A 22,884-nucleotide genomic window follows, 5' to 3' on the forward strand; every position below is an offset into this window, starting at 1 on the left:
TGTGGAAGAGTCTGTTGTATCCTTGAATTCCAATTCTTGTGGGTATACATGTAGACACGGCCAATGAATCTATTGGAAAAAAATGCTTTTTACTTAATCGAATGTTTACATGAGATTGAAGTTAAATGATGCTGGTATGATCATGGCTAAACCCAGAAAAAGGGGAGATAGTAGATTTTATTTATTACAATGTCATTTTTTCGGTTTTGGTGATAATCCGAAAATTGTACAATATGTGTGAGAGAACAGATCGAGGCACTGACAAGCCCTTGATCTGTCCTCTGTCACACATATTGGCCTTGATCTGTCCTCTCTCACACATATTGGCCTTGATCTGTCCTGTCTCACAAATATTGACCTTGATATGTCCTCTGTCTCACATATTGGCCTTGATCTGTCCTCTGTCACACATATTGGCCTCGATCTGTCCTCTTTCACACATATTGGCCTTGATCTGTCCTGTCTCACAAATATTGACCTTGATATGTCCTCTGTCACACATATTGGCCTCGATCTGTCCTCTCTCACACATATTGGCCTTGATCTGTCCTCTCTCACACATATTGGCCTTGATCTGTCCTGTCTCACAAATATTGACCTTGATATGTCCTCTGTCACACATATTGGCCTCGATCTGTCCTCTCTCACACATATTGGCCTTGATCTGTCCTCTCTCACACATATTGATTTTGATACCAATATACCAATAGTCTGTTTTAGACGTAAGTATTACGAAATACGCTTCAGTATAGTTCACAACCATACATTTATACCATAGTTCACATTTCTTTGAAAAGAAAGCTCTTATAACAAGGGAACGAAGGCGTTTTTTTGTTCCAATCAGGGTATGGTAGTGAACATGGTGGTGAACATGGTGGAAAAATCAAATGTTCTTATAGAAGAAACGTGTTTTAGAAGAGGGTGTTGTATATTGGCCAAAAGCTAATTCAAGTGCTTCAAAATCCACATACTATTAATTCCACTTCCTGAGTAAACGATATGATAGAAAGACTGTAACCCGAATTTGATAGTACTTAGAATGGTAGTTAGTAATTTAGACAAAGCTTTGTTGACGATTAAGTAATAAAACGTTGTGTATATGGATTCTTTTGAAGTTAAGGGATCCAGTATAAATGGGAGAGGTCCGTATCCCTATCACTAATAAGTAATCTAAATGATTGTAATATGAAAGCATGATAAGCTAGTATTTCGTCTTTTGAGAGCTTGCATAATGTGTAGATGGGGTTTCATTCGTTATTAAACAACCCGGTTATTTTTTAATACAGGTAATGCAATACCGTTTGCAGACAAGGATCAAGTTACTGGACACCCTATCTTCAGCAGTCACAATAACAAACCTGCCATGTAAGTCTTGACGTGTGTATTTAACATCAGGATCGAGGAAAGCTGACTTGTGTTTTGTTTTCATTTTCGATTTCAAGCTGCAAAGTCTTTTACCAATGATGGACCGAATGGGTTTAACCCACTCAGAAAATTAATCCAACATGTTCTCCTGTCGTCCATTCTCTGGCATAGTTTTCAACAGAATTCATAAGTATCTGGAAATTCACATTGTAATTAACGGACGGGATTTCACGATATTTGGGATTCTTCATGAAAAGATCTCGTAGCTTAACATTTTGAATAATGCTTAAATCACTAGTTGTTATATGCCTAGTTGTAACATAGTTATCAGTAGAGATAGAATAAGTTGACGGAGTACTAGTTCTGAGGTCAACTACATTCACTTGCTGCAGCATTTGTTTGGTTGAAAGGTTTGTATGCATTGGTCTTGGAGAAATTGTTGGAAATTACAGGGGTGTTTCTACATTAATAGTATGGTGGAATGTCAGCCTGAACAGACTTCTGGTGCAAAATATTGCTGATGTTCATAGCATCAACTCCCTTATTTACAAACTAAGTTGTTGGAGGATCGCGGCCATCTGTACTTTTAACCTTTTTAGGTCTAAAGAGCCTGATTTGTGTCACATCATCAATAATTTTGTGAAGTCTCCAAGCTAGTTTCCTTAGGTCACGAACAGAAGTTTTAGCTGAATCCACTTGAAGCTTTTGTAGCACGTGGAGATGAAGCGAATATAACGTAGTTCGAACATGATGGACACCTAATGCTTGCTGTAAAGTATCCAGAAGACAAAATGTGAAGTGAAATGTATTCATTCTCTCCAGTATACCTGTTTACTTGCTGGTCTCGTTGACATAATCTGTCTTATAGTTTTCAGAAGGTGCATGATTAACATTGCAGGTGTAGTCCGTGATAGAGAAAACGCTCAAGAATCTGGTCATTCTCGTAGATTTTTCAGTAAACTAAAAATTCCTTTCTTGATATTTGAACCTATTTTTATTGAAAATTAGTCTGATTTACGATTTTGCTCACATTTTTTAGATCAGATTATGTAACAGCTTTAAAAAAATTTAAATGTTTTATAATCATAAAAAGACGCCTATAACAGTTACATTGGTTTCATTAATAAAGCCATATGCTATTAAAATAATGTAGATTATCTAATTATCTTAAAGTTTTTGAAATTTTTCAAGCTCCTCCATAAAAGTATGTATTCTATCAATATTTGTAAGCAGAACATCAATTTTGAATTTGAATAAAAAATCTGTTGATATATCGAAATCTGTTTTGCAAATCGACGAAATCTCAATGTCGAAAATGATTTTTGCAACTGTGTGTTGCTAACATAGCATGTACGTTTTCTTTGGTTGAAAACTAAGTATAGCTACGGTATTAAACCAATTAACCAATACAATTTCCGGAATACTTTTTACATTTTAATTTGATTCTAATTGCGGTTTCCATCTTTAATGTAGTCACAGTATTACAGGTTGTTTGGTAAAAAGTCTAGGTAGCTCTGATTTCCTTATATTTATATAATTATAATGACTGTGTATGACATCATGTCCCCGATGATACAAAAAGGATACTTTACTGAGGGTTACTGTTGCTTTCAATGCAGTGTTTGGTACTCTGTCGTTAAGTATGGGAGTAAGATATATATATTTGAAAAAAAGGCTTCCGAGTAAGCGAACAACATATCATTTCCATAAATGTATTCAAATAATGTTCTGTTGTATCTTACGATTAGATAGGCTGCCATGTCAACATTGGTAAAAACACAATGTTTTTTTTTATTCCAGTTATCAATGAAGATGTCCATTTTTGGATAAAGGTAAGGAAATAAAAAAGAAAGAAAAATATTTGTGGTTTCATTTCAATTTATTGGAATGTTTAAATCAACAATACATAACCGTTTGTTCCCGTTGTCCCTCCTTAGTATTTGGCACCTAAAAAGGATACATATCTATTAATAATTGACGTCAGCATAGTAACTGTTAGTTACTGTGTTTTCAGTATTGTGCTTCTTATCGCGAACAAAGCAATGGTTTTCTGACCTGTTTGAGAAATTTTTATTTGATTATTTTATAAATTTTGGTTTATAGATGCATTTTTAGTTGAAATTACTTCGCATACTCAGTGTGCTAAATAACCTACCTTCTTGTCCACCGAATCCTCCACTTCCACCAAAGCCTCCACTACCTCCGAATCCGCCACCATTGCTTCCTCCAAATCCACCGCTTCCTCCGCCGCTCATTCCTCCGAATCCACCTTTTCCTCCAAATCCACCATTACCTCCAAATCCACTGCTACCACCAAATCCACCACTTCCTCCAAGGCCGCCACCGTTCATTCCTCCGAATCCACCTTTTCCTCCAAATCCACCATTACCTCCAAATCCACCATTACCTCCAAATCCACTGCTACCACCAAGTCCACCACTTCCTCCAAGGCCGCCACCGTTCATTCCTCCGAATCCACCTTTTCCACCCAATCCTCCAAATCCGCTGCTACCCATACCTCCGAATCCTCCACTACCACTTCCTCCAAATCCACCACTTCCACCGCTGCTCATTCCTTCGAATCCACCTTTGCCTCCAAATCCACCACTACCTCCAAATCCACCGCTACCTCCAAATCCACCGCTACCTCCAAATCCACCGCTTCCTCCCAATCCGCCATCGCTCATTCCTCCGAATCCACCACTTCCCCCAACGCTTCCTCCTTTGCCACCAAAACCACCTGCATTTCCACCGAATCCTCCACTACCTCCGAGACCAGCAGCTCCTCCAAGTCGTCCACTACCTGCTCCGCTCATACCACCAAATCCTCCTTTTCCTCCAAGTCCACCACTACCACCGAGTCCACCACTTCCTCCAAACCCTCCACTGCTTCCGAAACCTCCACTTCCTGCGCTTCCCCCGCTGCCTCCTCCAAAACCACCACTTCCTCCGCCATATTTCCCTAAATCGATACATAACTTTCATTTAATGTATGGACGTAGAAACGCTTATTATTTATCGCTCAATTCTACAGGCTTCAGTGCTGAAATAATATTAGTTTTTATTCACCAAAAGTGAATGTATTGTATGTGAAAGGTAAAGGTAATTTCATGATCGATAGCTTATTTATGCAGGTTTGTACTGTTTCATTTACCGTCTCTTCCTAATTAAACATCCATGTTTACTTATAATCCTTTTAACTAATACTCGTATATGTAGCACATTCCATCTTACAATGATGGCAATTGTGTTGATTTAGAGTGTTGTTTGTTTTTTAATATTATTAATTTCATACTCTATCTTTGATAAACAGCGATCATAACATACCTTGCAAGTTTATATTTGGTAATTTATCTTGTTTAGATGTATGTTGATATTAAGATTAATGATAAATGACAGAAACAAGTGTGGTCATTCAGGATCATGTTGATGTTTTACGTCAATGTAATGTAAACCTACCTGCAGCGTTGACGCTGACCAGTAAGAGAGCGGTTAAACAGATGTAGGTATTCATGTCGCTGAATCTGAATGAAAGAGTAAGTAATGTATTAGGAATATACCACTAAAGACACACGTTTTGTTTAAAACATACATAAAATATTTGAAGAAAAATGAAGCAAAAGAATGGAAAACTGAAGTAAGAAAAAACTTTACAGATTATGAAAACGAAAAATTTCTTTTATCAGACTTGATATAAACATTTTGTATCAGTGTTTAAAAGCAATGTCAAAAATACACATGGTTTTACCTTGATTTACAGCTAAATATACATGTTAATTCTGTATATTTGAAAATGTAGTCTTTTCCTCGGAAAATCAATACACTTCAACGGAAATGTGATAAACGATAAAGTGGTTGCCTCAGCTTAAAGATATGGATATAAAAACGGTATAAGGTATTTACCTGTATTCACTTGCGTGCGTCTGTCCTTGGAAATGCAGAGGAGATTTGGCCTGCACACCATTGAACACGCAGACTATTTATGCTGGAGAAATGGAAATGACGTCACATGGTCACAAAGAAAAGCCTACGTAATCAAGATTTTTTTTGTGGTCAGAGATTTTCTGTACAGGAAACCACAGCATTAAACTGCCATTGCGTAACATCGCGTCGTTTGTAACTTTCCTTTCTATCAACTATTGTATAAGTAATCATTGTCCTTTAATTCTACTGATTGCTTTGTTGATTACAAGACAAACGTATGTACCCTTTACTGCAGTCTTATGTTAATTGCTCTGTTGCAATGAAAGGTGAATGTTAGGTTGAGGTTCCAAGGCAGGAAATGTACACGACAACGATGGGTTTATTTTCAAAGTAACGTAAGTCGCTCCTGTCTCCTATCTTAAAATTGTTGCATCACGCGATTGAAGTCTGAAGGAAAGCAAACGCATAGCACACAAGAAAAACATAAATTGATAAATTCAAGGAAGTCATTTGATATAATATACATGCATATGTAATATTTCATTTTGAAGTTTGGATTGCATTTCTATCCGTAGCAATTTGATTAATATTTGCTAAAGTAAAACGAAATATGCTAATTTTGCTGTCAACGATAAATAAAAACACATTTGTTAAAACATATTGAATTTATAAAAGGATTGAACAACAAGCCTAAAGTCTATCAAAGTTATCTTTGTTGCTTTCGGATATATAATATAAAATATACCTACAAAAATAACACAAAGGTTCATCTTTAGGCTTTAAACTCATCTCTCGACACATAAGGTATATGGATAGAACATAAATAAATCAATCAATAAAGAGTAAAAAAATACACGAATAAAAGAATATATCGATAAGTTTATGCAAAACTCATATGAGTCGAATGTCGGATAATCTCTCTCTCTCTCTCTCTCTCTCTCTCTCTCTCTCTCTCTCTCTCTCTCTCTCTCTCTCTCTCTCTCTCTCTCTCTCTCTCTCTCTCTCTCTCTCACACACACACACACACACACACACACACACCCTCACACACCACACACACACAATCACTCACACATAAATAATAATGATAAAATAACCTATAAAAGACATTATAGATTTATAACTTATCACAAAAACAGGTATACGGTATCCACAGAGAAGAGCTGGACATAGACAATATCCGTATTATTGATAGGGGTATAAATTGGCATGTCATTACTGGGCTGTGGAACAAGAGGGTTTCTTGGTATGACTATTTTATCTTAAATTTGACAGATAGTAGCTTGCATTTTTCTCTCTCTTCGACAGGTTTGAAGCAACAATAAATGCTAATCTTTAAACCTTCAGGCCTTATGGTTAAACCACGAAAGAAAATTTCTTGCATTTCGTGAAAAATAAGTCAAAAATCGAAATAAAACATACTAAGAAGGATGAGATTAACAAGATCAAGGGAATAATATAACGGATTCTTAGGATGGCAAGCAAGGTACTTAGATGAAGTGAATGCAGAAGGAACGAATTGCTATACCAATATGTGATATTTTTCGTGAAAAAAAAATCTACACAAAGTGTCCGGAGAGAAAGCATTTAAGTAAATATATTTAGAATGGTTACGTATATGGGTTCATTGGAAAGACCATTGCATGTTTTGAACGTGCAAAACAAGTGATATGTACAGATGTCTGTGTTCGCCAAGCCTTCGGTTAGACTTCTATAGCCATTTCCAGGCCGTCAACTTAAAGATAGTCATGTCCTGGATTGTGTTAGCTTGCGGAGATTTTGTACCTGTAGCGATTGTCATTCTATTAATGTGACATTTTCTGTGAGCTAGATTCAGAGTGAGCTTGTCGGTAAGTCCCTGAGGAAAATACAAATCTTAGGATCTTCTAAAACTTTATTTCCAATTGTACTAGCGGCTGTCCGTGAGACACTCAAAGGTACTGCAAGGTCACTACCAACGTTGTTGGTTTCATCGATCGTGAGGATTCTGGCGCGGGTAGGAGAGATATATTACGACACCTCTGACTCCTTAATTTGTGCTATATCAGCGCGACTATATGTGCAGAGTTGGTCATTGGAAAAATCTCAACTGTCCAAATTATAGCCACCCTAAAACTTGAAGTTAAGTATTTCTTTATATGTTTGATCGAAATCTATGTGATAAAAAAACTCTTAAGTTATAATACCATTAGTGTGTCAGGGTTCAAAAGCATTAACTTCAATTCGTTATTTCTATATTGCTATTGTTAGCCATCAAAATACAGCCACGTAAATGTACATGTTATTGTGTTAATCAAGTTGAACTGAATTGAATCAACCCAACAGTTTGGGCATAAGAAATTAACTGACTTATCATATTAAATTCGGTGATTGGAAGAATTGTCACGCAGGGTGACGCTACCATATATCAGTCAATTTAGGTTAGACTCGGAAGTTCATGTCGTTTTCAGGAGTGTTAATGTCGTTCATAAGCAGCTGCCACTTAAAATGTTTTCAACGGTCAGACCATTGTTTTAATTACCTAACACGTGGGTTTTGTTTTCTTGCCGTTTTGAAAGCGAAACGCCTTTATTTTCATTTTCGATTGCCATTGGTTTTATGCATCTTAAATGGGCAGGAAAATGTTCTACTAAGTTTTGTCAAGTTTTAGTTTTACGAATAGTCAATAGTATTCTCCGCATTGAAGTTGACACCAATGTTGTTCCACATCAAGCTTGATTCCCTTCCATATCTTCCATTTCCATTCAAGATTTTTCATAAAATTCCAAGATATCATTGTTTCACTCGCTTAATGTGTTCCTCAAGAGGTCGTATATATTCCTTTCAGATTTAGTTTGCAATACATACATGTTCTATTAGTATGCATAGATGTACGTAACAAATTGTGGGTGTGGAAAGATATATAATAGGCTTTCAATGAATTAGATAAACTGATTGAAATCTATCCTATCGTCCTGATATTTTTCACACATTTGATGCCCTCGTTGTTAAAGATGTTTTGTTTTGTTTAGTAATTTTATGTGAAATTCAGCTTGGTGACTAAGCAATATTTCTTTCTATGTGGAGTAAACAGATTGTCGTGAAAGTACGGCCATAAACAGACCAGCGTCCTGATTGGCATTTTATGAGTGTAGTGACTTGGAATGGAAGAGTCCAATAGATAGGTAGACTTCCTAACTTTCTGATTAGTATTGGGTTAAGATCTGCTTCTCGACATCAATGTGGCAGTCAGAGCTTGAGCTGGCGATCTAATAACTCAATATATTTGCACTTGGTCTGTACAAATCCGTTAAGGAATAATGATAAACTATTTGTAATATATAAATGTGTTATATTTGTTAAACATATTAAATAAAATATGTTAAAAATAAAAGAAATGAATCCTTAGAGATTTTTTCTTGCCTCTTAGCACTGGGCGTAATATACGCGCAAGCTCCTTGCTAACGTTTTGGTCTGATGGAACCTCACGCTCATATATATGTACATACGCACTACTCTGTAATTGCATAATTGTTCACAAATGTGTATAATCCCATGACACGTGTTACGGTTGTGTATTTCGTTGTAAATTAATATATATGCTCGGGTGCACTAGTCTTTCTGAAGATGTTCTTACTTATAACATATATAACGAGGTCATCTGGCCTTTCCAAGGCGACCTACATGTTATTCGATGGGTATTTAAGATGTTTACATAATCACGTGTAAGTGACCATTATTTGCTACTAAATCAAAATGAATAATATTAAATTAAATAAAGGAGTTAACTTGGTGAGTGAATAGAATTAATTTTGTTTTGTTATCGAAAGCAATACATTTACGATTGGTTAAAAAACAAGAAAACAGTTGAGGTATTCGATATGCAATACATAATTATATCACATACAGGAGATATGAAAATCTCATCTATTTCCATAGGCCACAAATATATATCGACAAATAAGTCTATACAAGGTGAACTCTGGTTATCATATTGTACTGTTAGTATTATATTGCTTTTGATGAGCTTGTTGGTGTAAAGTAACGGAGTTTCTGATAAGTTCATTGATATCAAATCAAGATCACTTTATATGTATAGTGTTACTGAGATTTTGATGAGGTTTGTTGATAGACCTTGTGAAATTAATGTCCGAAAGTGAATCCGATGCCTGCCGTCGTTTCACTCACTCCCTAATCAAACAGTTTTTATTTCCTTGCAATTATCCTGATTTACGTTATGATGAATTAGTTTAACGATATTTAGACCCATTCATGGAATGCTCTCTTGCGTTATATTTTAGAGATTTTGTAAATTCTAAGGCCAGTGATTCTATTTCAAGCTTGTCAATATTTGTAATGATTATCAGAACAAGAACATTTCCGAAAGAGAAGTTGTCAGAAGGTCTTAATTCTATAGTTGCAGTCTCTGACTGTTATTTTCTATCAGAACTGTTGACTGCAATATAGTTGAGCTAACTGAAAGGAATGACAGGGTATTACCGTTGTGAAAATATAATGAAATGTTAGCTTAGATGGACTTTTGGTGAACAATTCATGTATAATAGTTTTAAAATGTCATATGTTGCAACCAATTTTCCAAACATATCTTGATAGCATACTGAACATTAAATTGGAGGAAGACTTCTTAAACATACGTCAGATAATCCTACCTATTTTGAACTACTCTGAAATATTTTCCTTTCAATGTAACTTTTGCTTATATGTTCAGTGTGACGATTTCCTTGACATGTTAAACTTTATGAAGGCAATAAGTGATTGTTCTCACTTGCCTTTTATGAGTCAACACTTTATACCCGCTGCATAATCCAAAACCGGACAAAAAAGGTTGATAATGCAGTTAAATTAATCATTTGGCTATGCTGCATTTAATTATTAGTTCATATTGAAAAAAAATTGTTCATTTCTGCGTCTTTGGTAAATCAGTTACGGGCGCCATCATGATGCTGTTTTTTTATTGATAATATTGTATAATATGAAGTTACATGTGTTCGATGCTCATTAGTGTACATGCTTTCCTGTGGGTTAGTTATTGTAATCTGTCTTCTAGTTTTGAGATTGTGCCATTACTCTGACGTTTTAATATGTGCAGTTTTAACAATTGCCAGTATACGCCCAAAGTGTCGATGACACTGTATATTTTTTTTCTCGAAAACAATAAGTTAAAAAAATTCCTTACTGGTGTTGTCCATGAAAGAGAAAACACTCATGAATCTGCCATTGACATCTCATAGATTTTTTCAGTGTGACCTTAAATATTTCCTTTCTTGTTATTTTGTCCTGTTTTTGTTGATCATGACACCGACTTACTGTTTTTGTTTACTTCTTGCTATTCAGATACTTCGATTTTGTAATAGGTCAGTACATTCAGAAGGTTTCATGACCCATTTTGTTTTTTAAAAGACGACAAGAAATGTTACATCTTCTTGAACAAAGACACATGTCATGGTAATGATGTAGTTCATACACCAGTACACAAACGTTTCAAGCATATCATTCATATCAATATTCTTGCCGCCGTTACATCAATTTTGAATATAAATTAAAAATCTGTTGACATATGGGTATTTGTTTCCAAATTGAACGAAACGCCAATAAAAAAAAATGAAACTATTTTTGATTTTCTTTTTCAATTTCTCTCCTGTCCCTCTCTGTTTTACTAATTCTGTCACTGTTTGTAACCCACTTTTGATTTGCATTTTCTTCAGTTTTAATACACCCATGTTTAAGCAATAAATCACAACGATTTTCGAAATATGTCTTTAAGTGTAATTTGAATCTGACTTTATACAGATACACAAATAACTGACTCGGGTTGTCGTCTTGAAGATGTCATAGTGCTGCAGGTAGAGTGGTAACAGTTCGGGTGTCTTTGATTAACTTAATGATAATCATTGTAAATAAGATTATGCCCAAATAATTCCAATGGGATAATTTGCCTATGTTTACTTATGTTTTCAACGTGCTAGGCGTTTGAGACTTTGTCCTTTACCACCATAACAACACCATAACAACATAAGTGACTTTATACAAAAAAAAAAAAAAAAAAAAAAAAAAAAAAAAAAAAAAAAAAAAAAAGATTTTAAGGTTAGAAATCATCATATTCAAAACTATTTTTAGAAATAATGTTCTGTTGTGTCCTGCTATTAAGAAAGTCACCAGGGAAATATTGCTCAAAGCATAGCCTCCAAATGCTGTATACCGTCATCTTTGATTCTTGTAATCTCAGATACGAAGTTGATTTCACTTCTTTGATAAAGATAATTAAATAATAAAGAAAGAAACAAAATTTAGTTTTCTTTTCAATTTATTAAACTATTTATTCAAGAACCAATTATTAGTCGTTCCCGTTGTTTCTCTTTAGTATTTGGCACCTAAAATAGAAAACACACACATCAATAATTGATCTCAATGCGTTAAGTGTTACCTTCTCCGCTCTATTATTAGTGTATCTCTTATCTCGAAAGCAATAATAGTTACTAGCGATATTTGGAGAATATCGTTTTATATCAACTTTTATATATTGCATTTATAGATCTAATTTCAATTGAAACTTCTAAATATCTTACCTCCTTGTCCACCGAATCCTCCATTTCCACCAAAGCCTCCATTACCTCCGAATCCGCCACCATTGCTTCCTCCAAATCCACCGCTTCCTCCGCCGCTCATTCCTCCGAATCCACCTTTGCCTCCAAATCCACCATTACCTCCAAATCCACCATTACCTCCAAATCCACCATTACCTCCAAATCCACCATTACCTCCAAATCCACCACTTCCTCCAAGGCCGCCACCGCTCATTCCCCCGAATCCACCTTTTCCGCCCATTCCTCCAAATCCACCGCTACCCATTCCCCCGAATCCACCTTTTCCTGCCAAGCCACCACCACTCATTCCTCCGAATCCACTGCTTCCTCCAAATCCACCGCTTCCTCCCAATCCACCTCCGTTCATTCCACCGAATCCACCATTTCCTCCAAAGCTTCCACCTTTTCCACCAAAACCACCTGCATTTCCACCAAATCCTCCACTACCTCCGAGTCCAGCAGCTCCTCCAAATCCTCCATTACCTGCTCCGCTCATACCACCAAATCCTCCTTTCCCTCCAAATCCACTACCACCGAGTCCACCACTTCCTCCAAACCCTCCACTGCTTCCGAAACCTCCACTTCCAGCGCTTCCCCCGCTACCTCCACCAAATCCACCACTTCCTCCGCCATATTTCCCTGAATCGATAAATAACTTTACTTGAATATATGAATACAGAAATGCTAATAATTCATCAATTCACTTGAAGAACAATTCCAAAGTCTTTAATATTTAAACAATGTCAATTTTCAACCACAAAAGTGGAACGTTTGAAGCCATAGTCTCGATTTGTTCGAAGTTAAAGATATAGTTGACACAAAGGGTGTTTTCATGATCGATATATTATCAATTCTGTAGAATGAAGGTTTATTTAAAATCCTGATGAGTATCGCTCACATATATAACACATTTTGGCTGATAAGGATGCCGGTTACATTAAGTTTGCTTGTTTTTAAATATTATTAATTCGATAATTGATACTTGATAATTTAAAGACAGCGATCAAAACATGTTTTACTCTCTCATACTCGACACTCGCCATATAAATCTTAGTCAGTGCAAATAAGGAACATCAGGTTTTCAAATGAGAACAGAGTATACAGCAAGGAAACGAATAAGCAAACTAATGAGCATCAAACACACCCAGTTTCATATATGAAAAAAGAATATTTATCAAGGAGATCACTAGGACGACCGAAAAAACTTCCCTATGATTTGTAACAACCTGCATCTTTTGAAACCCCGTGTTACGAGTTTGACCGTTAGTTGACGACAAAAATCAGGATAATGGGAACATGACCTTGTAAACCTACCTGCAGCGTTGACGCTGACTAGTAAGAGAGCGGTTAAACAGATGTAGGTATTCATGTCGCTGAATCTGAATGAAAGAGTAAGTAATATATCACAATACATCTTATGGTGATTATCCGTGATATTACAGCAATAATCAAAAATTTAGATTTAATAACTACATATATAAATTTTGATTTAGTTTTGGTCTCTACTTTACACATCACAGAATATTTAGAAATTTAACTTAGTGCAGAAAAAAATCTTAAAGATTATGATAACGAAACAATTCTTTACTCATGCCTTCACAATAATTTACAGCTAAAAGTATTTTTGGATACTGTACATTTCAAAATGAAATCTTAACTTCTGAAAATAAATGCAACTAAAACAATTAGTTTCCTTAAACTGTAATATTATAAACGATAAAATTGTGACTTTAGCAAAAGGGAATTAATGTATTGATATTATATAAAAAGATCCTAAATTAATTACCTGTGTTCACTTGGGTGCTTCTGTCCTTCGAAATGCAGAGGAGATTTGGCCTGAAAACCATTGAACAGGCAGACTATTTATACTGGTCAAATGGAAATGACGTCACATGGGCAGAAAGATAAAGCCTAATAATGAATCTTTTTTGTGGTCAGAGATTTGCTGTACAGGAAACCACAACTTTAAAAGTGCCATTACGTAACATCGCGCCGTCTTGTATTTAGCCTTTCTGACAAAAATTGTATCAGTAATCATGGTCATTTAATTCCAGAGAAGGCTTTGTTGATTACAAGACAAACGTATGTACCCTTTACTGCAGTCTTATGTTAATTGCTCTGTTGCAATGAAAGGTGAATGTTAGGTTGAGGTTCCAAGGCAGGAAATGCACATGACAACAACTGATGTCTGGTTTATTTTGTTTTCCATGTCTCCTTTCTCCAGATTGTTGCATCATTTTATTGAAATCTGTATGAAAGCAAATACTCGGACCGCATTAACTCCCAGCACTACTATTAGTTATTTGGTAAGAGTATTGATAAACTTATTTAATTTCATATACATATATGTGTAATATTTTATAATGAAGTTTTTATTGTCTTGCTATCCGTAGTTACGTATTCACATTTGCAAAACAATGAACTGAACAGGTGGGTCAATGATGAAAATAAAGTACAGAAGGCAATATAAATTAATAATCAATTGCACAACTCAAAATAGACATATTTTTACTATATGGAAGATGTCGATATAGAATGTACTATTATTCCTTTGCACCTGATCTTATAATCCTTGTACGTACTAGGAGTCTCCGCGTAAATCATTCTTTTGTACATATTCTGCCCTAGTTTTATTTTAATTTCTTGTTGCTTCATAGAGGGAGTATGGATTGACATGTTAAAGATGTATCATGCGAGGTTTTCTTGCACAGGTTTTCTACTTATTGACAAGTATAAGCTAGACAGGTTTAACTTTTGATTTGACAAATGGTAGTTAGAAACTTTTTTCTCTTTGACAGGTTAGACTATCCATTGACAGGTACAAACGAAGATATTTACTTTCGAACTTGTTGGACTTCGTAATTACTACCTGAAGAGATATATTTTATCTGGCTAGTTTGACTACTTAATGAGATGGAAACTAATACTAGTTTATGCGGTTTTGTGCAGGGTTCTCTTGCGCAGGAAAACATAGAACAAAACTACATTTGGAGTGTTCTTAGACGCAGGAAAGCATCGGGCAAAACTATATTCCTTGATCTCGATATCAAAAGCAGACTTAATTTTAACAGAAAATATGTAATTGATTGAAGCATGTTATAACTGTATTCTTGTCACAATATAAAGAAGGTTTCATGCTCGTGCAGTTGTTCAACCAAACGCTTATTCAAGCTTCATGCTGCCATATAATATAAATATATAATTTAAAAATCTCGTTTTACGGCTGTAGGTAATGAAATAGAAGGGGAGGCTTTCAGATAATTTTTTGTTGGCTACGAATAATCAACGAAATGGTCCGGAGAGAAAGCAAAGGAAAGAAGTGGAAACAAATTGCCGGTAAGACTAATGCATTGCACAGGATAGTCTACACAATAGGTCGACGAATATCATATTTCCATCTTATTCAATCTAGATTTGCATTTAATGATTTTGATAAAAGTTTTCATGTTTTAATATTATATGGTATCGTCAGTGTCAACAAACAGTCGCGGGATTTAAACCTTCTGTGCATACTTGATGATATAAACTATAAGACTAATTTTCCATTGGAAAAGAGAATACATTTAACAAAGTCTTTTATGTCTATAATAACATAGATATATTAACGGTGAAATTATACATTGTTGCCTCAATCAAATTAAATTCTATTTCATAAATGTTTTCAACAATTAACTGTTTCAAAGTAGCGCTCGTTTATATACTCCGGATATTAGTCATCGCCGATGCGCATAATCAGTCATATTTGTACTGCGAACCCTTTGCGTTTTAACAGGAGTGGCCATGTTGTTTTGTCACGTGACATATTGTAAACATGTTAATTTTCCCTTAAAATTTTTCGTTACTCTTGTGTTTGATATTGAAGTGTCGTCATTGTCGTGGATCTGGTATATTGCGTATTAGTCAATTGAGAGAACAACATATCCATGCATTAGCTGTTATAAAATCAGCAATGCAGAAGACCATCCACATGTTCCAAGCCTTCGGACATTTTAATCGTAAGTACCTGCACTAATATAATAATTAATACATTATAACCATTTATTGATTAATGCTAATCAACATATCGATTACTATTTTGTGGGAATTTTTTTTCAAAATTAATGTTTATAAATGTATGATATAACGCCTTTGAATCCATATAATTTGCTTTAACTATACATTTGTTTGATGTGGTATAAACTTGATAGTCAAAGAAATTGATTTCTGAGGGAACGGTCTACTGTATGTAATGGAAAGATGCATTTAATCTGTGTGTCTTCTGTACAGTCTTCGAGATTGCAGACGGTAGACACTGTTGGTGGACTTTCAGTCCATGGTGAGCTTCGAAGAGGTTATCAAAACTGGTCACCAGCACATTTGGAAGTTTTTCAATTTCACTTTAACATCCGATTACTATATAGAAGAGGTTGATATAGAATGTACGTTTCTATGAAGATGGACGTTTTTCTGGCGGTTTGTATACCTGTCTGTTTCGTTGTTGTTTTCCGTTTACTCATTTGCGAACTTATTTTGACTTACCAAGATTAGAATGGCGGATGTCGTCCTAGTGCTTTTGCAGGAGTCTCCGAGTATTTTTGTCATATTTTGCCTTAGCGTTATTGCATTTTAATGTGGAATTACATTCTCTTGACAAATATACATTTTCTTCGTTGCTTTTTTTTATCAAAAGGTATCTACCATGTTTTAATTGATTTGACAATACCGACCTTTAAAATCACCGACGAGTCCCAGGAGGATTATGCATAATTATTTGGCTCCACTGTATCCGATTTTTAGATAAATATTGAAAGTTGCCATTTACTTGTGTTTGACATAAAATGGGTCAATTACTTATCAAGAATATTCATTACTAATTCTGAAAAGCAGTCAAGATGGTACAAATATCGATTTTCGGTATACTCAGAGATACAACTCGATAAAATCCTTTCACATTTATTAAACAAAACTGAAAGAAAATGTCAATAGCTTAAAAAACTTGAAGCTGTAAAAGACATGAACACATCAAATGAAAATTGGGATGGGAGTAATAAGTGTGAGTTTTAGATCTGCAGAGAAATCAGTTATTTCTGTAAATAGAGTTTTCATGAATGGTTTTCATTCGTTTAACATGGGGGCTCTTTAAAGACTTTGACAAAAACGCATTTGCCTTCCTTGGGGCCATTGATACAAAATGGTTCTGTCGTGTTAAACATATGGGATAAGGTTGATAGGTAATGAAATATAAACAAAAGAAATAAATCCCACAACTGTAGCTGCATGAATAGCAATATCTTTATTATCAACAATAAATAAAACTTAAGTTATCAAATATACCTGAGCACTTCACCACCAGATACATATTATAACAAAGGTAAGATCGACCACAAGAACAATTGCGTAGGCATACAGAGATATTAATTTCTTTACTTGTAGTAAAACATTGCAGAGACCATGAAGTTATATTTGCCTATTTCTTCAAAGGAAATATCACTACCGTCACCGCCACTACATCTGTAGCTAATAAATATGTTCTACATTGCTTTTTTTGTTAATTTTCTGTTTGATTAATTTCTTTCATAATATAGATAAGACAGATTATATATCTTTGTCTTCTATATATGGATATCATTTCGTATCACATTTCAAACTCATGTCCTTTATATCACTTGAAATAGACACGAGCATCCTTTAACAAGAGTTTCTACGGAGCCCGTTAACTGACATGCTCCATACTTATTTTATTTCGATAAAACGAACGAAATAATATTTCCAAAAAACGAATTAATATTTCGTTTAAACGAATTATTATTTCGAAAAAACGAAATTAAAATAAGTATGGAGCATGTCAGTAAACGGGCTCCGTAAGTTTCTCTATTCTTTTAGAAGTTCTAATTGTTTTTTCTTTTCTTTATATTCTGGTAAATATAATTGGAACATTTCCAAAATATATAATATTTTGCTTTTTTCAAAATTGTACAAAATCCTTCCAAGTGAAAGGACATTACAATGTGAATTTCGAATTAGATAGAGTCAAATAATGAATTAAATTGCATCATACAGCTACTCCTTTCTTCAATGACTCGTCATTAATGCTAAGAACCCAAACTGTAAAATCTATGACTAAGGAAAAGCAAAGTTGCACGAAAAAATATCAATACCTGGATTAGGAGTATCACTGGCCCTAAAATCTCATATTATTCCATGCCTCTTTATAATAGCATTGTCCGTTTTTGACTGACTGGTAAATTATCAAGAATTTGTTTTTTATGAACGTTTTGATATAGAGGTTTGCTGTAGAACACATAGCTTTAACTTTGTGGTAGTTTCGTACAATATATCCGGTAGAGTATACATATTTATATCATATATCGAAATAACGTGTGAGCAAAACAATGTTTTCAACGGTTTGGTGTATACCCCGTGCATTGAAATAAAATCAAATTTCAATCTGTGAAGGATTCGAGATAAGTTTTTTTCCCGACCGTAATATTTAGAACAGCGCATGCTAACAATTTCATTACCGAACATTTAAAGAGTCACTGATGCAGTATCTGAAGGGAAACGTGACATGCTTTGTTATGGACATTTCAGTTGAAACAGTTCTGGTTTATTCTATTGATTTACAATTTTATTTCTTATTCATTGATTTTAGTTCGATTAATTAACCTAAAAAATCTAAAATTATTTTTGCATCATATAGTTGTATCGTCTCGGACTCGTCGTTGATGTCAAGAGCTCAAAGCGGCTGAGAAGGAAGGCTATAGCTCGGAAGAGTAAGTGATGCCTTTCTTGAGAATTTGTTGTGCTGAATAGTGTTTGGTTTGCTAGTTTTCAATCTCAGGCCTGGTAAATATTACCTCCATGTTGAGCGATCGTATTAATAATTAATAACAAACCTACATTAAAATGAATTGTAACTTTTGGTAGGATGGATTTTTTGAAGTTCCATTACAACATTGCTTTGAATTATAACTTGAAGAAATATCTTTCCATCAACGACTACTGCGCTGAATTTGCTATTAGGTTAAGCTTTTCTGATGTTGCAGAAAGAGTGTTTTTGAAAGTGATTTCTTTGATAAGAGCACAAAAGGTGGGTACTACCAAGACATTGTATAAATCAGAATCAATACGACAAATAAAGGGAGTGCAGGTGTCTAAAATATCTATGTCACTGTGCTCTGACAGAAAAAAAGATGAAAATGAAACCAATGAAAACAAACAAATAAGCACACATTAATCTAACATTGCTCTTTTATTAGCTACATGTACCAAAAAAGTGGATGTAATCGAACTGCCGTCAAATTAATATCCTCCACCTGAAAAAATTAAATAGAGCATACAGGCATTTCAAACTTTATGGATTCTAAGTACATTATTTTTCATACCGAAGATGCAGTGTAATATTATGTAATCAATGAAAAATACAAAATCAAATACAAGATAAATACAACATGTTAATAAGATAAGGTATATACCTTATGGATCTGAAATATATACATCATCTTTCTTCTCCTTGACATATCAGTAAATGTATGTGACCTCTACAGCAAATCTAGTAATATAATCATTCTCGTATTTTATTAAATGGGAATTAAATAAACATACCGATTCTGCCGTTTCCACCTCCCATTCCTCCAAAAGGTCTATCGCCCATTCCTCCGGATGGTCCACCTCCCATTCCTCCGCCCATTCCTCCTTTTCCACCGCCCATTCCACCGAATGGTCCTCCTCCCATTCCTCCAAAAGGTCCACTGCCCATTCCTCCGAAGGGACCACCTCCCATTCCACTTCCCATTCCTCCTTTTCCACTTCCCGATCCACCGAAGGGTCCTCCTCCCATTCCACCGAAGGGTCCACCTCCCATTCCTCCGAAGGGACCACCTCCCATTCCACCTCCCATTCCTCCTTTTCCGCCGCCCATTCCACCGAAGGGTCCTCCTCCCATTCCTCCGAAGGGTCCACTTCCCATTCCACCTCCCATTCCTCCTTTTCCGCCGCCCATTCCTCCGAAGGGTCCACTTCCCATTCCTCCTTTTCCACCACCCATTCCACCGAAGGGTCCTCCTCCCATTCCTCCACCCATTCCTCCTTTTCCACCTCCCATTCCACCAAAGGGTCCTCCTCCCATTCCTCCGAAGGGGCTACCTCCCATTCCTCCACCCATTCCTCCTTTTCCACCTCCCATTCCACCGAAGGGTCCGCCTCCCATTCCACCGAAGGGTCCGCCTCCCATTCCTCCGAAGGGGCTACCTCCCATTTCTCCACCCATTCCTCCTTTTCCACCTCCCATTCCTCCGAAGGGACCACCGCCCATACCGCTCATTCCTCCTTTTCCACCGCCCATTCCACCGAAGGGTCCGCCTCCTGTTCCACCTCCACCCATACTTCCTCCCACACCACCGGACCCACCTCCATATGTACCTGTTCAAATAAATATTCACCCATAGTGATTTAGAATATACAATCTAGGTTTTCATCTTTCAATACCAATTGCTTACTAATTCACCAAAACGGATTTTCACCAAACGGATATCATCAAAGGTTTCCGTGAAAATTGAAATATTTTGCACTCTCTTGTTTCATCGATTTTGAGTTTGAACTAAGAAGCTGTTTCGGGTTTCCTTGTTGCTTTTATATAATTATAACCCAATTCTGATAATAGTAACATATTTGACCAATTATCCTTTAACTAACTCATTCGTCTCTTGTGAGCCTTTTAGCATATTTATTTTATATTACTGTTAATATCAATTATGATGAGGTAAGTATACAGATAATTAAGTAGTTATTAACATGTTTTTACTACATATTCGGTCAAATAACAAATTCAAGAAGCCAATGGTTTGAAAAAATGATCTTGATGATATGCAAGCGTTCCGCATTCGATACCAATAATTCAATCATATCAATCCTTAAAATTCTACTAATTTGGCATCAAGTGAGCAAAAAAATCATATCAAAGAAATATATCACTCACTGAAAAGTTTACTAAAATTTTAAGCATGTAGGGTTCTCACCAAAAAACAGTGATAAAGGTTAGTCAGAAAGTAGCTACATGTATGCAAAATAGGAAAGGATTCGGACCAACTTGCCGGATCTGTATCATTTTCTGAATATATATTTCACAGTAAACACGAAAACTCAAATATCATGGACCATTGGATCTAGATTAAAACATTTTGAATTTTATGAAATAATCTATTTCATTGATTTTTTCCCTTTTTCTTACATTTTAACGAAATGACAGCTTAAAATTTCATGATATATCTAATATTATTTCTGCCTTATTCCAATTAAACAATTTTTTCCAGAAGCATCGTATTTGGAAAAACATATCCTTGCTAACAACCAAACAGATAATCGTAAATGTTAATGTCTATTGTATTATGTGAGTTCAATTAATACTGAGAATTTAAATCAAAGAATTCAAACTTGATTCTTACTTGTGAAAAAGCAGATATTTTTTCATTGTTATAATATAGTAAAGTATGCACTTAATCAATTTATAGTTATCTGGAAGTATTGAAAAAATACACATTAATCAATGTTTCCTTTGTGACAAAGGTCGTCACGCCCAAGGTATGGGGGCTAGTCAACAATGTTGTTCACGCGCTTTGCTCCCCCGAATTGGCAGACATGATTACAGTTTTCATAGCTAAACTAGAAAAATGTAAAATAACAATTTTCATTCTGTTTGCATTTTATTCTCTATCCTCTACACAAAAATGTGCATTTATTCGACTTTCAGTAATGTTTTACCCGCAAGATTTCATATTCGATAATTTAAAGTGTGAAAGAATCGCCTTCATGCCCGTAAAATTAATAGTGTCCTGATATAAATCCTATTGGAATGAAATCAAACTTACCTGCTGAACTAACAGCCACAATAAGGCAGAAAGCTAGACAGATGAAGGCATTCATTTTAGTTAACTGAAATATAAGAAGGTTAATAAAAGTTAAAACTAATATTTAATTCAAAATTATAAGTTAAACTATATAATCGTACAGTAGTTTCTAATCCACATGGGTTTTTTTATGAAACAAATAAAAAAAAACAGAAAATTAAATTAAAAAATGAGTATTTTCGTGACGAGTATCATCACTCTCATATGAATACTTCATGTATAATTTTGTAAATCACATAACTTAATACTTCGCAATTGCAACATTGTTATACATCATAATAAAGTTATTATGTAATTAAAACAAACCTCCATCAATCCTTTTCTTAATGCTTTATATCAACAAATTAGAAATAGGCTTATCAATCTCTAATTGATTGTACTGTAAAAACGATTTTATTTATTTAAAATGATACATAGGGAACGGTTGTTAACCATTTTAATGACGAGTTAATGATAAATTTGTATTATATCAAATAAGTCGTAATGCTTAAAACATGAAACATGTCATTGAATGACTGCGGGAAATCATTTTTATATGAACTAAATAAATGTAACCTGAAGAGAATGCTCTCTGGGGATGTAATCGCTTCATGCTATCAAATTCTATTTCACCTACTTACTCTGATGGTAACGTTTATTACAAATTTAGGAAAGAGTAATTAAATTGTGTAGACCATTAACTTAAAATTATAGATGTTATGCATTAATATTCTTACAATTTGATCAAAAATCAAAACTGTTTACATTATGTAAAATATTGTATCATATCGTTGATATCTTATTACATGTTTAATTCTCTTACCAGTTCTCGTACTAGTGGAGACAAATCGGAGTCGATGTGGTGAGGAGAATGACACATTGGGAGGATACAATCAAGTATTATTTATACCGTGCATGACGTAAGTCTATACAATTGTTAAGGAAAAGATCAGCTTGTTAAGGTCAATTTACCATGTACTTGTTGTTATTTATTGACGCCGGTGTAAACAAGGACCACATTTCAGCGCAAAGGCTGTACCATTATTGTAAACAAAACACAGAATTTGCACTTTTTGTGTCAGACACATTCCGGGAAGCATTTCCCTAGTGACATTATCAGCGCGAGGCACGTAAGAGCCGTTAAGAGA

The 22,884-nt window shown here is 35.0% G+C and overlaps 3 protein-coding genes across 3 annotated transcripts; all 3 read right to left on the reverse strand.

The window, feature by feature from the left end:
• Window positions 1-376: 376 nt before the first annotated feature.
• Window positions 377-4,879, reverse strand: LOC132548483 (uncharacterized). Its single transcript, XM_060212349.1, has 3 exons — window positions 4,825-4,879; window positions 3,521-4,327; window positions 377-711 (listed from the first exon to the last, which is right to left on the reverse strand). Exons 1-3 carry the CDS (start codon window positions 4,877-4,879, stop codon window positions 377-379), a joined length of 1,197 nt encoding a protein of 398 aa, XP_060068332.1.
• A 6,767-nt stretch (window positions 4,880-11,646) lies between these two features.
• LOC132548484 (uncharacterized) lies at window positions 11,647-18,715 on the reverse strand. Its single transcript, XM_060212351.1, has 5 exons — window positions 18,710-18,715; window positions 13,660-13,709; window positions 13,188-13,252; window positions 11,856-12,512; window positions 11,647-11,660 (listed from the first exon to the last, which is right to left on the reverse strand). The coding sequence occupies exons 1-5, from the start codon at window positions 18,713-18,715 to the stop codon at window positions 11,647-11,649; spliced, it is 792 nt and encodes a 263-aa protein (XP_060068334.1).
• Window positions 18,716-19,154: 439 nt separating this feature from the next.
• On the reverse strand, window positions 19,155-22,616 carry LOC132548485 (uncharacterized). Its single transcript, XM_060212352.1, has 4 exons — window positions 22,560-22,616; window positions 21,719-21,782; window positions 19,458-20,273; window positions 19,155-19,168 (listed from the first exon to the last, which is right to left on the reverse strand). The coding sequence occupies exons 1-4, from the start codon at window positions 22,614-22,616 to the stop codon at window positions 19,155-19,157; spliced, it is 951 nt and encodes a 316-aa protein (XP_060068335.1).
• Between the last annotated feature and the right edge of the window lie 268 nt (window positions 22,617-22,884).

The sequence above is a fragment of the Ylistrum balloti genome, unplaced genomic scaffold, assembly GCF_031769215.1.
Source record: "Ylistrum balloti isolate Yb309-2 unplaced genomic scaffold, AGI_CSIRO_Ybal_v1 Utg370012, whole genome shotgun sequence".
In the NCBI taxonomy this organism is placed as follows: domain Eukaryota; kingdom Metazoa; phylum Mollusca; class Bivalvia; order Pectinida; family Pectinidae; genus Ylistrum; species Ylistrum balloti.